Source organism: Takifugu rubripes, chromosome 21, assembly GCF_901000725.2.
Source record: "Takifugu rubripes chromosome 21, fTakRub1.2, whole genome shotgun sequence".
In the NCBI taxonomy this organism is placed as follows: Eukaryota; Metazoa; Chordata; class Actinopteri; order Tetraodontiformes; family Tetraodontidae; genus Takifugu; species Takifugu rubripes.
In genome coordinates this window covers 9,409,420-9,421,984 of record NC_042305.1, presented here as the reverse complement: position 1 = coordinate 9,421,984, position 12,565 = coordinate 9,409,420, and the positions used below count along the sequence as shown (strand labels likewise).

The 12,565-nt window shown below is 41.2% G+C and overlaps 1 protein-coding gene across 1 annotated transcript; it reads right to left on the bottom strand.

Annotated features, from left to right (window-relative positions):
- Nucleotides 1-803: 803 nt before the first annotated feature.
- ift81 (intraflagellar transport 81 homolog) lies at nt 804-11,126 on the bottom strand. The gene is made up of 18 exons (XM_029830354.1): nt 10,983-11,126; nt 10,793-10,896; nt 10,512-10,692; nt 10,341-10,430; nt 9,950-10,015; nt 9,536-9,646; nt 9,315-9,399; nt 8,610-8,773; nt 8,445-8,540; nt 7,375-7,515; nt 4,473-4,622; nt 3,825-3,953; nt 3,027-3,116; nt 2,284-2,370; nt 2,114-2,185; nt 1,851-1,936; nt 1,645-1,690; nt 804-1,545 (listed from the first exon to the last, which is right to left on the bottom strand). Exons 1-18 carry the CDS (start codon nt 11,124-11,126, stop codon nt 1,363-1,365), a joined length of 2,025 nt encoding a protein of 674 aa, XP_029686214.1. The 3' UTR covers nt 804-1,362.
- Between the last annotated feature and the right edge of the window lie 1,439 nt (nt 11,127-12,565).

The window sequence follows — 12,565 nt, the reverse complement described above, 5'->3', positions numbered from 1 at the left end:
TGGTTGGCATTAGCAATAAAACTAAAAATGTCCAACCATTCCTGCTCCCTGCCTCAGCCTATAGCAATCAATTAGCCAAGCCCCACAGTTTATTGTATTACTCCTAATTTACGTTTGATTAGAGGGGCCGGCCTAATTAAGGTCCTTCTGAGAAGTGAGCAATAAAATGGAGCCTGACAGAGACAAAGTGGAGCACCTTGAAACAAATTTGGACCTCAAGATCAGAGATCTTACTAAACACATAACTAAATATGATCACTGAGGCCACAGAAGACCTGATAAATCACCAGTTTTCAAGTAGCAACTGTAAAGACAGTTTCACAGAGATGTGAGGGCGAGAGGACAATTTTTTGGCCCCTCCAACCCCCCACTGAGGTCCATAAGGCGGGGTATCAATGTCAGATGCTTTACAAGACTGGCGAGTATCATCTGTTAACATGCCTTAATAAGGCCTCAAGAAGCACAAGGTGCAATGACAATAACAACAGTGATGCATCACTGTCCGCTTTGACACGGAGCGGCTTTGGACAATGCACACTTGATCCGTTTGGCAGAAGAGTCACTAACGTCAACTGTCAACGGCAGATTAAGTTCCTGCAGAATCATCCACGAAGAGATATTGGCTGGAAATACGAGGCTTTCAAACCACAGTGCGTGTGCATCTTTAAAAAGGAGGAAACATTGTTTTATGTTTGCGTGCCCGATTGTACAATAATCTTTCATTATAGAAGTCTAATATTAATCAAAAGGCAACAAATCATACCTAAACACACAGTTAAGATATTACACACCTGTCACGATTCATTTTAAATGCATTTAATGCAAAATCTATTTCATACAATAATCAACTAAGTATGATTTGTATATTTTAGGATAGCTTATACACAAGCTAGAGTGAAATGCTCAAAGGAAGAGTTCTAGTGAATTCCACAGAGTCACCCAGTACAAGGTCATGGCAGGGACTGCCAAAAATAGTTGACCAGGGCTACATCTTAAGCGCTCCACTTTGTAAGCCATTATCTTCAGACACTTTAAACACGTATTTAAGATGGCAAACTAGCAGCTAACAGCAAGGAAGAATGTTTGCTATCTATCTCCTGCATCTTTTTCGGATGTTTTAAAGGATCTTGTCAGTATAAAAGTGTAATTCTCACATGATAATCTAAATCTACTAACATATCATTATTAAAAGGTGGGTCAGGAAAAAGGTGGCAGTAGAGGCAACATGTGCTTTGATGAAAAGGTGACAAATCAGAATCAAGATGGAAACAAGTGTCAAAAAGACTAAAAGGCTTTCGCTATGCCAGAACTTCTTCCATCTCCGATTAGGCACATTAATGCTGAGACGGGCACTGAGACTCTTCACAGAACCAGCCTGTCCTCTCCTCCCTCCTGGATGACCTGTCCAATGGATGCTCGTCTCTGAGCCCTGATCAAGCACTGCTTCTTACACTCCAACAGTTGCTCTAGGTCACGCCACATCTTCATCTGCTCCATGTTGGAGCTGTGGTTCTCCCTCACCATCTTTTGCTGCTCACGCAACTTCTGCAGCCCACAAAGAATAAGACAGACAGGTAAGGGACATTACTTGAATTTAACCCACTAGCCTCTGCTACAAAACATTTCTTCGACATATTTTCTCACCTTGCCAAGTAACTCTTGTTCTGCGATGTTCTTCATGTAAACTTCCCTACAAAAATATACTATTGTTCAGTGCTACTACGGTAATTATAATGCACCTTTAAAAGAATAAAATAGCTTGATGCATGATAAAAGACTTAAGTGTAACAGGAGCATCCTGAAGTGAGCCGGCGTATTGATGCTGCGAGCAGCTGGCCAGCGCGGCTCACCTGATGGCTTTCTTCCTCTCTTGTGGATCAGAGGAGACGTAAAGCTTCATCTCTTCAGCCGCCCTCTGGATTTGCATCTCATTGATCTGGGGAGAATAAAGGGAGTGTGCTCATTGTTTTTGTGGGCGTTGAGGTCACATGCATGGTTGAGGAACTTTATTGCCATCGTGCAGCTGCCCTGTGGGAATACAGTCTCTGTTTTTGCTTGTGAAACAGCAATAAATAAGCTTCTTCACTTTAATCTCCCTTTTTAACATACTTACAGCTGTCATGGAATTGATATAATGATAACTGTTTTGCTCATTCGCCGTCTCTTCTCTCAATGTCTTGACTTCCTGTTAGTTAAAATAAGACACATAAAAAATAGCAAATTTGAATCGAGTGGATAAATAATCATATACTAATATTTGGAGAAGAAAAGAAAAGGATATACCTGCTCCAACTTGGAGCTGTTGCTCTCCAAACCGGCTGCACAACTTTCATACTGAGCCTTCTTTTCCTCATATTCCTGGCTTATCTCCTGAGATTAGAATATAAACACATCATTACAGGAAGTTACTGTGAACAGTGGAACACACTTGCATTACAATTGAGCAGAGATGAATTGTAGATATATAATGGCTTTCAGGACTCACAGCATTATTTCACATTAACATAACATCACAGGTGGCATCTGATCAGTTTAACTTACAACAAAGCTCTTACAAAGTCTATTTATGTCTCCTTGCTGCAGCTCTTCAATAGCAGACATTACGCTGAGATGGAAGAGTGATTCTGGGAACTAGCGTAGGAAAATCTAATCCTCTGGTTTAGCTCAATGGAGAGTGTGTGTGTGTGTGTTGACAGGGACTCTTTCCCTCTCCTATTGTGCATTTATTCATATATGAATTATTATTATTAATGGCTCCTCGGCATGATGCCACACAAGTTAAACAGTTGCTTAACTGTAGACCATAAAAACTCCAGTACTTTATTTGTTGACAGACACAGAATTTCTGAAGAAAATAAAAGCATTTTTGTACAATACATGACAGATAGTTTGCATTATCAACTATTAAACCAGCTTAAATTACTTTTAGAGTCTGCAACAGCATAACAACAGTAATTTTTGCTGGTTATTCAGGTAAACCTGATCATTGTGACTTAAAAAAAATGGGGTGTGTGAATTCTGCTGACCTGACAGGTCTGCCTCAATAATCTGAGCTCCTTTATAACTGGTGCAAGTGCCGATTTCTGGTCCACAATCCTGGAGTTTAACTCCTTCACCTGTAACATAAACCAAAACAATAACACGCTGCATGATACAGGGAGAAATATGTAGAATTCAACCTCGGGAGTTTTGACAGACACCCAATAAAGCTATTTATAACTGCACTTGGAAATAACAAATAAGAAACCATAATTTTTAATTTAAGTGAGTCAGAGTCAAACTGGGCTCCAGTAAATGTGCTCAGCTGTATTCCATTTCTAGAAAAAGTGCCACATGATGATGAAATTTGCCAAGCTAATAAAGCCAAGCAGTGCTAAGAATCAGACAGAGACCGTACCCGCAGTTAAGATTATATGACGGTGTTCTTTTCTAACAGTTTTTAAAGTGTTCATTAAAATATAATGAACTCATTTCAGGGATGGAGTCATACTCATCATCTTTATGATTATTCTGCAGTTTGCCAAAGGTTTAAGCTGCCAAAATGATTATTAAACCTGCTGCAGCCTCATCGGCTACAGGAAATGACACACAGGATAATGGGGGATATTTAAGATGCAACCTCTGAGGTTTCTTAAGGGTTTATCTAGTATTTGCGTACATTACTGTTCTGTCTGAAGGCGTGTTAATCCCCTCCCAGTGTGTTGTTTACTTTGCAGAGTTAATAAAGTTGTGGACTGTGGACATTATAAGAGTACGTTTTACAGTATGTGTTAACGTCTAAAAACAGAGAATTTCAATTGTGATTTTCACACATGCACACTTACCATTTCAGACATATCACCCAGAGCGCGGCCTTTTCTCTCATCTAGCTCACTTTTGATGGCCGACACCTTCTCCAGTTCTTCTTGAGTGTTACTATAGCCGGAGATACCTTTCTCTGCCTCCACAGTTTGCTGTTTTGTAAACATGAGAGATGTATGGTAATTAGTACTCGTACACACAACTTTGAAGATAAAATATCACCTATATAAAATAAGCCCAAAAGCCACTTTTTATTCTAAACGCTGCTCAAGATTTTCATGAATAACCATATAAAATCAAATGCTAAAAAATGCAAATGGCTGATCTCAAAAACAGACTAGAAGCTGAATGAGAAGGAAAGTGTTGATGAACAGACAGAGGAGCAGCAGCAGATGCAGCTATCAGAAATAGCAGCTCTCATCAGAACATCCTGTCATCAGGTCAGGTGCTGGAAGGATGGAGAGTGTGTGAAGTCATTTCTAGGAAGCTTCAACTGCTTTATTGTTAACACAAACTGTGTAAATGAGGGATCAGTCCGAACATCACGAGTGCAAAGAGAGAATTAGTCTCTACTGCAGCACCCAAAAGGATTTTAAAATTAAAACAGACTCCTTCCTGTGCTTCGCATTATATTTCTTTAGGTAGTCTTACATGATGTAGATATAAGTTACCAGTTTCTGCTGGACGCTCTCATGTCTCTGCTTCAGAATTTCCTCTGTTTGTTGTAGAATTGCATATTCTGCTTTGAGCTCAGCAATTTCCTGTCGGTTCTTCTTGTACACAGTCCCCTTGCTGCGCAATTTCCCCACCAAACGTTTCAGCTGTAAGGAACAAGCAGAACAAAGAAAGGGAAACCAGTCATTCACATTTTCAAGCAGTAATTGGGTCAAACATCCAGTTGGTACGCTATCAGCAATATGCTAATGTAAGAAGTTTTATCTGGCAGAGGAAGGCGGCCGTACCTCGGGCTGAAGGTGACTGGGATCAGTCCCAGTTGCAAACCATTAACTGGTCTGGGTGGTCTGTGTATTCCAGGAGCACTGCTGAGGTACCCTCGAGCAAGGTACCGAACCCCCCCCCAATGCTCAGAGCTTACCCATACAAAATATTATCCATATACAGTACTCTAAATTTTAAATATGGTTATTGAGGATATGGAAGAGCAGATAACTGAGTTTAAACCTTGTGCCCTCCTGGGACAAAACCCTGAACTTTTCAGAAGATGCAGCCACCAGGGTTTGAATATTTTTTTATATATCTGAATATTAAAGTATATTTTTGTGATTATTGTCAACACTAACAAATAACGTCATGCATAAGGTGCATAGGCAGCGAAGCTAGAAACTGTAGCTATGAGGGAACTACACTGATAATTAATATCAGTGGTACAAAATGCTAAAATGTAAAGATTTAGGAGATTAAATGAGAGAAGATAAATGTAGTTTACATTGTGCCCAACCCAGTTTATTCTCTATGAAAGGGCACGGGAGAAGACAATGTGTTGCGCCAGGGGAGGAAGGATTAGAATGGGGGCCATGCCATGATCAGTAATGCTGTGAGCGGTCACTGGATCTTTTCTGACTTGCCGCCAGCTATGCGGCGCACACAACTTCATCTGGCAGCATAACTCCTGTTAGGGGACGACTCAGTCATTCATCCCCCCGACTGTCCACCGGGACACAATGAAACTCCTCCAGGCTGAAGAGCAGCTATAAATGAACACAGACATGGTAGAGGAGCCCCAGAAATCACACATTGTGTTTCATGTCCTTTGGGGAAGCCTGACGTGTGCGTGTACATTATTCTTGGTGTATTTTGGGACATCAAGGGCAGACATCGCAGAGTGGAATTAGCACAGCAGAGTAATACCGCATTGTGTTTCTGACAGTGTGTCCCTGAAACAACTGGCTGAGAACACAGCAATAACACCACCACTTGTCTCATATACCAAATAACTTTGTGTAGGACATACTGTGCAGCAGCAGAGCATCCCTTTAAAAAGAAATGGTCGTCCAGTAACGATAAACATCGATGTGGCTTTTTAAAAGCAACCAAGTTTCTCCAGCGGGTCTCAACTGCAGGAAGCCTAAAATAAAGCTGCTTGATGAAGCAGTTCCTTGTTTCTGACCAACCACCGATGAGCAGAGGCAGTCGTTCCTGACGCGGGGACTCTGCAGTTGGTGGCTGGCATGTGATGACACGTAACCGACGGAATGGAAAATGCCTCTGATAAAGTGATCAGCTCCACCGTGGCCAAAAACTACGGCCCAGTCTGATAAGAAGTGTTTGAGTGAACATTTTCCATTGACTCTGCTCTTCTCAAGGGCCCTCTTTGTCTCCTCAGAAAGCTTCCTCTCATCCTTTTCAAGCTGACATAGAGGCATGTCAACCTAACTGTGAAACCTAATTGACCACTGCTGAAATACACACGAGCCTCCTTCTCATGCAAGGGGAGCAGATCAAGTTTGGCGATATCACCAAGAGGCCTTCTTTCTTGCAAACGCATCAGAATCAGGTGGTGCTTCAGTTGTGACGCACGATGCGCCTAAACTATTGTACACATCCAGGTTGATGGTTAATGGCCTGGATAACCCAAAGATTTGTTTTCCCATAAATGCAAGAATTCATCTTTTTTTTCCAGCACTCCAAGTCTTGTGTGTTCCAAAATATCGTGCTCAGTGTTTTGGGTTCCCTCATTTATTTTGATTTACACCACACCATTGGGCCAACGGTCGGGGTTAGTGCCAGAACAACCTCAGACACGGCACATGTATCCAGAGGGTTTAAGGCCCCATAGGACAAACCGGACAGCAGCGAGGGAGCTGGTGCAATTTCCAACCTGCTGTGCATTTTGTCTCTATTTTGGCAGAGAGCTCAATTCATAGATATCAATGTACGTCAAAAACGGAGCTATAAAAATTCTTAGGCTCAGTCGCCTCCATCCATCAGCTCTACATATACACAGTTGTTTATATTCCCCTCTTTATCCATACGGATGTAATTTACGCAGCCCCAAACCATCAGTTCGGTTCTATTCATTAATAACAAGACGCGCATCGGTACATCTGTCACATTCACTCTAGACAAACGCTTTTACGCCATGACTGTGTTGAACGTGTCCAGCTGACTTGAGTTAAGAGATTGATTACACTGAAGATTAGAGGAAAAGCCAAGTTTAGGGCACTTTTTCCTGTTCGAGCTCTTGTTCTGGACATTCTCTGTTGAGTCTATTTATGGCCCTGCATGGGAATGTGGGGGAGACTGAGGAAAAGGGATAAGTAACTATAGACAGTGAGCCTGTCCGTGTTTAGATAAGAACAGAAATAGCCTTGTGTTTTGTGTGATTTTGAAACCTACCAGTGAACAGTAAGATAAAGCAGGACTTTCTGCTTTGTAGGTGATGAAACAAAGCAGCTACCTCTGAAAGAAGGACCCTGCAGAAAAGCCATGTTTTCTACTCAGAGTAGAGGAAAAAAGCTAACATAGCTGATGCACGTTATGGTAATAAGCTCACCTCTGCTAGAATGCAAAGTGTGCTGATACTTATTGGAGCCCTGAGAACACTTGACACACCTCATCATCCCGGATGACCTCCTCCCCAGCTGGGGCCTGGCTGCTCTTCTGCTTCAGCTCCCTCTCTGCAGAGGCCAGCTCCTCCCTCGCTTCCTGGAGCTCTTCGGCTTTGGACTCCTTCTTTCGGCTGATGATGGAGGCCTGGATGAGTCACATAAATATATCAAACGGCTGCAGATTTTATTTCTTTAAAAAGGCAAAAGGCGAACCAGACCGGCCTGGAACGAGTGCAAATGAAGATAATGAAGATGGTCTGGCTTGGACTGCTCCTAGCTGAACAGCAGCCAGGAGCACTGGAATAGACGTAATATAATGAATCACGTTGGTCGCACAAGAAGCTTGCATGACCCATGATTTAAGCAAAGATGATTATAAAGATGAGCATTTAGGGCAAGAAAGGGGGAGTTAAGAGTCTGTACAGTACATACATAGAAATTATGTTCAGGAGTAATTTTGATGTGAAAGCACGAAGCTTTAATGGATTTATGCTAAAAAAAGAGACTGTTCAGTGAAGCAGGAAGCATGCAAAATACAGTATTAACATAATTATACAAGAGATTTTGGATATTTCAACAAGGGAGGAGTAGGTGTGACCACAGTCTTTTCGGGTTTATTAAAATATAACTAGAGGTGAAATTTCATCCAAACATTTTGGCAATTAAAAAATACCTTATGTTCATTTTTATGACTGTGAAGGAAAAGGGAAGAAGCAGGGTGGAAACGTGAATAAATCTATAACTATGTTATAACAGAGCCTTGAGACGCACGAACAAACAAAAGTAAAATGACTCATGCAAACATTGGATCTGATATTAAATGTGCTTCCACGTGAAAAGAAGTCAGAATACTGACTCGATCTTTTTTTAAATGTAAAGTCTAAAATTAGAAAGAACGTTAACTACTTAACAAATCAATATACAAGGCAAATTGCATTTGTGCCAAGAACAACACGTAAGTACTTAAGTAAATATGAGCGTAACAGACAACAGACTGAGGAAATTAATTTTTTATTATTTATTTGGGTTTTTCCAAGTGCAGAAAACTGCTGAAATGAAAGTAATGGTACTCACCTGCTGCCTGTACAGCGTCAGCTTGTCATCCATGGGATCACTTCTCATCATCCTCTTATCGATCATCTGATTGATCTGCATGTCGACTTCTTTAATCTGTGGATGGGGTGATTACGGGTTAGAACGTAGTGGAGTCGTGCTGGTCCTTTTAAAACAGGTCCTGACCTTCTCCTCCAGCTCCTGAACATCTGCCTGACCCATGGCTGGCTCTGTTGTCATTTTCTGAAGGTACCGCACTCTGTGTCTCATAGCCTCCAGCTCCTTTGGAAGCTTCTCTGAAACCATGTAGGAGTTGATCTTGTTCTCTTCTTCCAGCTTCTTCATCAAATCTGACGGACCGAGAGTTTATTAAGAGAAGGGGAATGGAACCAAGACACAACCTGCAGTGCACGTTGGAGTTCATGTGTTATATTGTATTACATATTATAAAATAATTACTAATCCATTGTGCTATGTGAATGTTATTTATTATAAATAGATATGTTGCCATCGTTGCAGACTTTTGTAAAGAGAAGAAAACATGTTAACGTATGAAGCGAAGCAGGGGTCTAATGACATGAAGTCCATAAATTCACAACAGATGTAGACAAATATATATATATATATTCATTTAAATTTTAATTTAGAGGAAATGTGGTCTAGGGATCATTTCAGGAGCTACAAATGTGTAAATGTGTCTTTGGGTAATGCCAGATCAGAGAACAAACAAAGCCGACACCTGATCATCTCTAAAGTGTCACTTCAAAGATCATTATAATTATGGGGTCTAAAATGATGAAAGTCTATGAGCACAAAGATCCTTTCAGTCCCTTCCCCTCCATCATCTCTCCAGCTGTACTAGAAGAAGCAGAGGTAAGCGTGTCTTCTTACTCTCTGGACTGGCATCTCCCGCCGCCTGTTGCAAATCTTTCAGTTGCTGCTGTGACCTCTGGAGTCTCTGCTCAGCCTGGAACAACTGAACACACGGAATTCATTATTGATCCGGTGCTTTAGCATCCACAACCTTCTAATACTGAGTTTCAGCCTCCAATAATCAACACTGTAATATTTTTTTTTATCTCTTGATGACCATGGTGACTTTAAAAGTTTACTTGGTGCTTCTGCTCCTGTTTCTGGAGGCTCAGGGCCTCCTCTCTCTCCTTCTCTACACGCAGCTGCCTGGCGTGCTCCAGCATCCCATGATGGTTGGACACCGACTCCACCTGGTGGATAAACTATGTCACTACACCCATAACGCCTGTTAAGGGACTGTTAAAAATGATCAACAGAAATAACCAGGCATGTTTAACAGGGTTAGGTTTCACCTTTTGGCACAGCCTGTCAGCTAGGACCATGAAATCAACACCTGATAAATTCACAGCCTTGTTAAGACAGTTTCACAGCCTCTCAGGTCTTTTGGACAGGCTGCTAATGTGTCTGGAGGTCATGTTTTCATTCCAGAGTGAATCCTAAAGGGTTCCAAGTATGAGAAGCATGAAGAGGCCCGTGGGATCAGGCTACCTTACCCTCTTCTTCAATCGCTCCACACGTTTGAGTAGTTGATCCTTCTCTTCCTCCATTGCACTGATGTCCTTTTGAAGCAGAAAATGAAGTTAATTAATTTTGGAAGTGTCCAATTTAATTTCTAAGAAAATTGCTAATCAATTGAACGCCAAAGGTTTGTTTTTATTGTGCTACTAACTAGTACATATTAGCATATTTAGAAGAATTTCTTTTTTGGTATCATATTTTATAATTAGTATTCTAAAGTCACTAATAAATTCCTGACTTAATTTAAAACATTCATTATTGCCGGTTAACACAGTGAGCTGAAATGTATCCCCTACTTACAGTACAATTTTCATGTTTCTAATGCATTTAAAATGAAACAATGACAAATTCTAGCATTCCTCTGACCTTTTTAATTTCTGCCGTGGAGAAACCTGAGGTCCTCAGCTGTTCACACTCTTTGTGATAAGCCTTAAAACCTTCCACCAGTTCTTCATACTGGGAGCAAATAGGCGACAGGTTAGTAGTTAGAAACAAAGAACACTAGTTGCACAGCACTTGGTGAAAGGTGTCATTGACCTGGTGAAAGGTGTCATTGATGATATCATCTTGGAGAAATTCTGCAGGTATATCAAGTTTGACAAGGAATCGGGCCAGATAAGCTCTCTTCTTCAGTTCAGGGACTCTCAGCAGGAGCCAGTGGAGGATGGGGTGCACCACAGGCTTGCTACCAGTCACCAAGCCTTTTCTAAAATCGCTCCTGTGTGAGATCAGAAGGATATTTAGTGGATTCTACAGAAACACCGGCTCAAACGCGTCGACGCACAAGACATTGGATGTGGTCCGTGCGCATTACTTACACATCAGGCATATTACCAGGGGGTTTATACTTCAACAACCCCAGCACAGAAAGCATCCTCTTCACCGTCTGTTCTGGCATTTCTTCGCGGATATCTATAGCATGCTGAAAACAGAAGTCGCATTAAAGGAGAATTGGAGTAAAGAAGATAAGAAATGTGTCCTGCACGTCACACCGCCTAACGGAAATACCTTTGAGTCTATTTCAGCCAGGACATCGTTTAAAACTTGCAGCAGCTGCGTAGGTTCCAGGGAGTCGAACGTGATAAGATTAAAATTTTTCTTAAACGGCTCTCTGTTGAGTTGTTCAATGATCAATTTCAACTGTTCGCCCATTTTTTAGCCGCACAAATCTGGCTTTCTGTGATAGTCTTATTAGCAAGCTAGCGTTAACTAGCTCCCAACGTCAACTAAGCTCTCCAAAATGCTATCATGATTACTCTTTTTGCCAAATTCTATTTTACAAACGACGTAGACACAAACCGCTCTTGTTTCCCCACATACATAAACACCTATTTCAATTTTGTGGTAATTTGCTAATCTTGCTAATTTACAGGCACAAAAGCCACCACAGTCAACAGATCCATGGAAACCACCAGGGCGTCGTTGGGTTGGTTGCTAACAGGAAGTAGGAATTGGAGTGTGTTCAAAAGGGTTGTATTGCGTTAAATATGCGCAAATAGAAACAGAGGGAGAAGCCTAAATATTTTCATAAACTAAATAATTTATCATAACGTTCAGGGCGAAGCGTTTCGACTTATTTTCAGACACCCAAACATCATTCTCAGATTTAATTATAAAGACAAAAACTTCTAAATATACTTTTCAGAAAAGACGGATTAATGCGAATTTAGTGTGTACAGTAAATGCCTTTTTAAATTTAAAAATGCCTTTTTAAATTTAAATAAATCCCACCCAACCATGCCCCCCCCCCATTCTGTCAGTATCTTATGTAAATTATAAAGAAAAATGCGATAAATCACAAAATATTTACAACCAATATAATTATTGGTTTGAAGTGGCCATAATTATGTTTTTATTGACTTTATTTTTATGCAACGCTTGTTTGCTACATTGTCCGCGAACGCAACATTCTCTGGGTCAGGCTGAACTTTTGAACCGTCAGATGGCGACATTTTCACTAGGCACAGCTTCAGGTTGCAAAACAATGAACTTTGGCAGGATTAACCACTGGAGAATAACTGAAAAGACAAGTGTACAGTGCCAGAGAGAAACAAGCCGAGACCTGAGGCAAGACAAAGGGGAATACGTGCTCGCTCTTATCCAAGGGAACGATTGAAATAATGGGTCCGCTACACGAGTACGTGCTTTGATGGTTGATATAGTCGTTTTTCCTCTTCCACCTGAAACCAACACGTTCCTACGCGTTTCGCAGGACGTTTTGCTTTAGTTAAAGTGCCAGTTAATCTCATATTTCCGACAGATAACAGATACACAGACTTGGTGAGTCGTGTTATTACTGGACTCATTCGGGTTTGCATGAGTCCTGTCGTCGTCGGCGCTACCTGGGATCTCCGTTTGGGATTACGAAATGCTATTTGAAAACTTGTGCTTTAATCCATTTGGATTTGGGGAAAATCTCGTCCACGACCACGCTCCTCCTCTTTGTGCTGACACTGAAGCGGTGACGGAGGGCTGCGAGTTAGTCTGACACTAAACAGAGGAGGACACGGGATCTCCGGAGAATAAGAAGGATAAACTCACATTTCCGGACAATAGCAGAAGGAGAAAAGATTTCTGAAAGGATCTTTAAT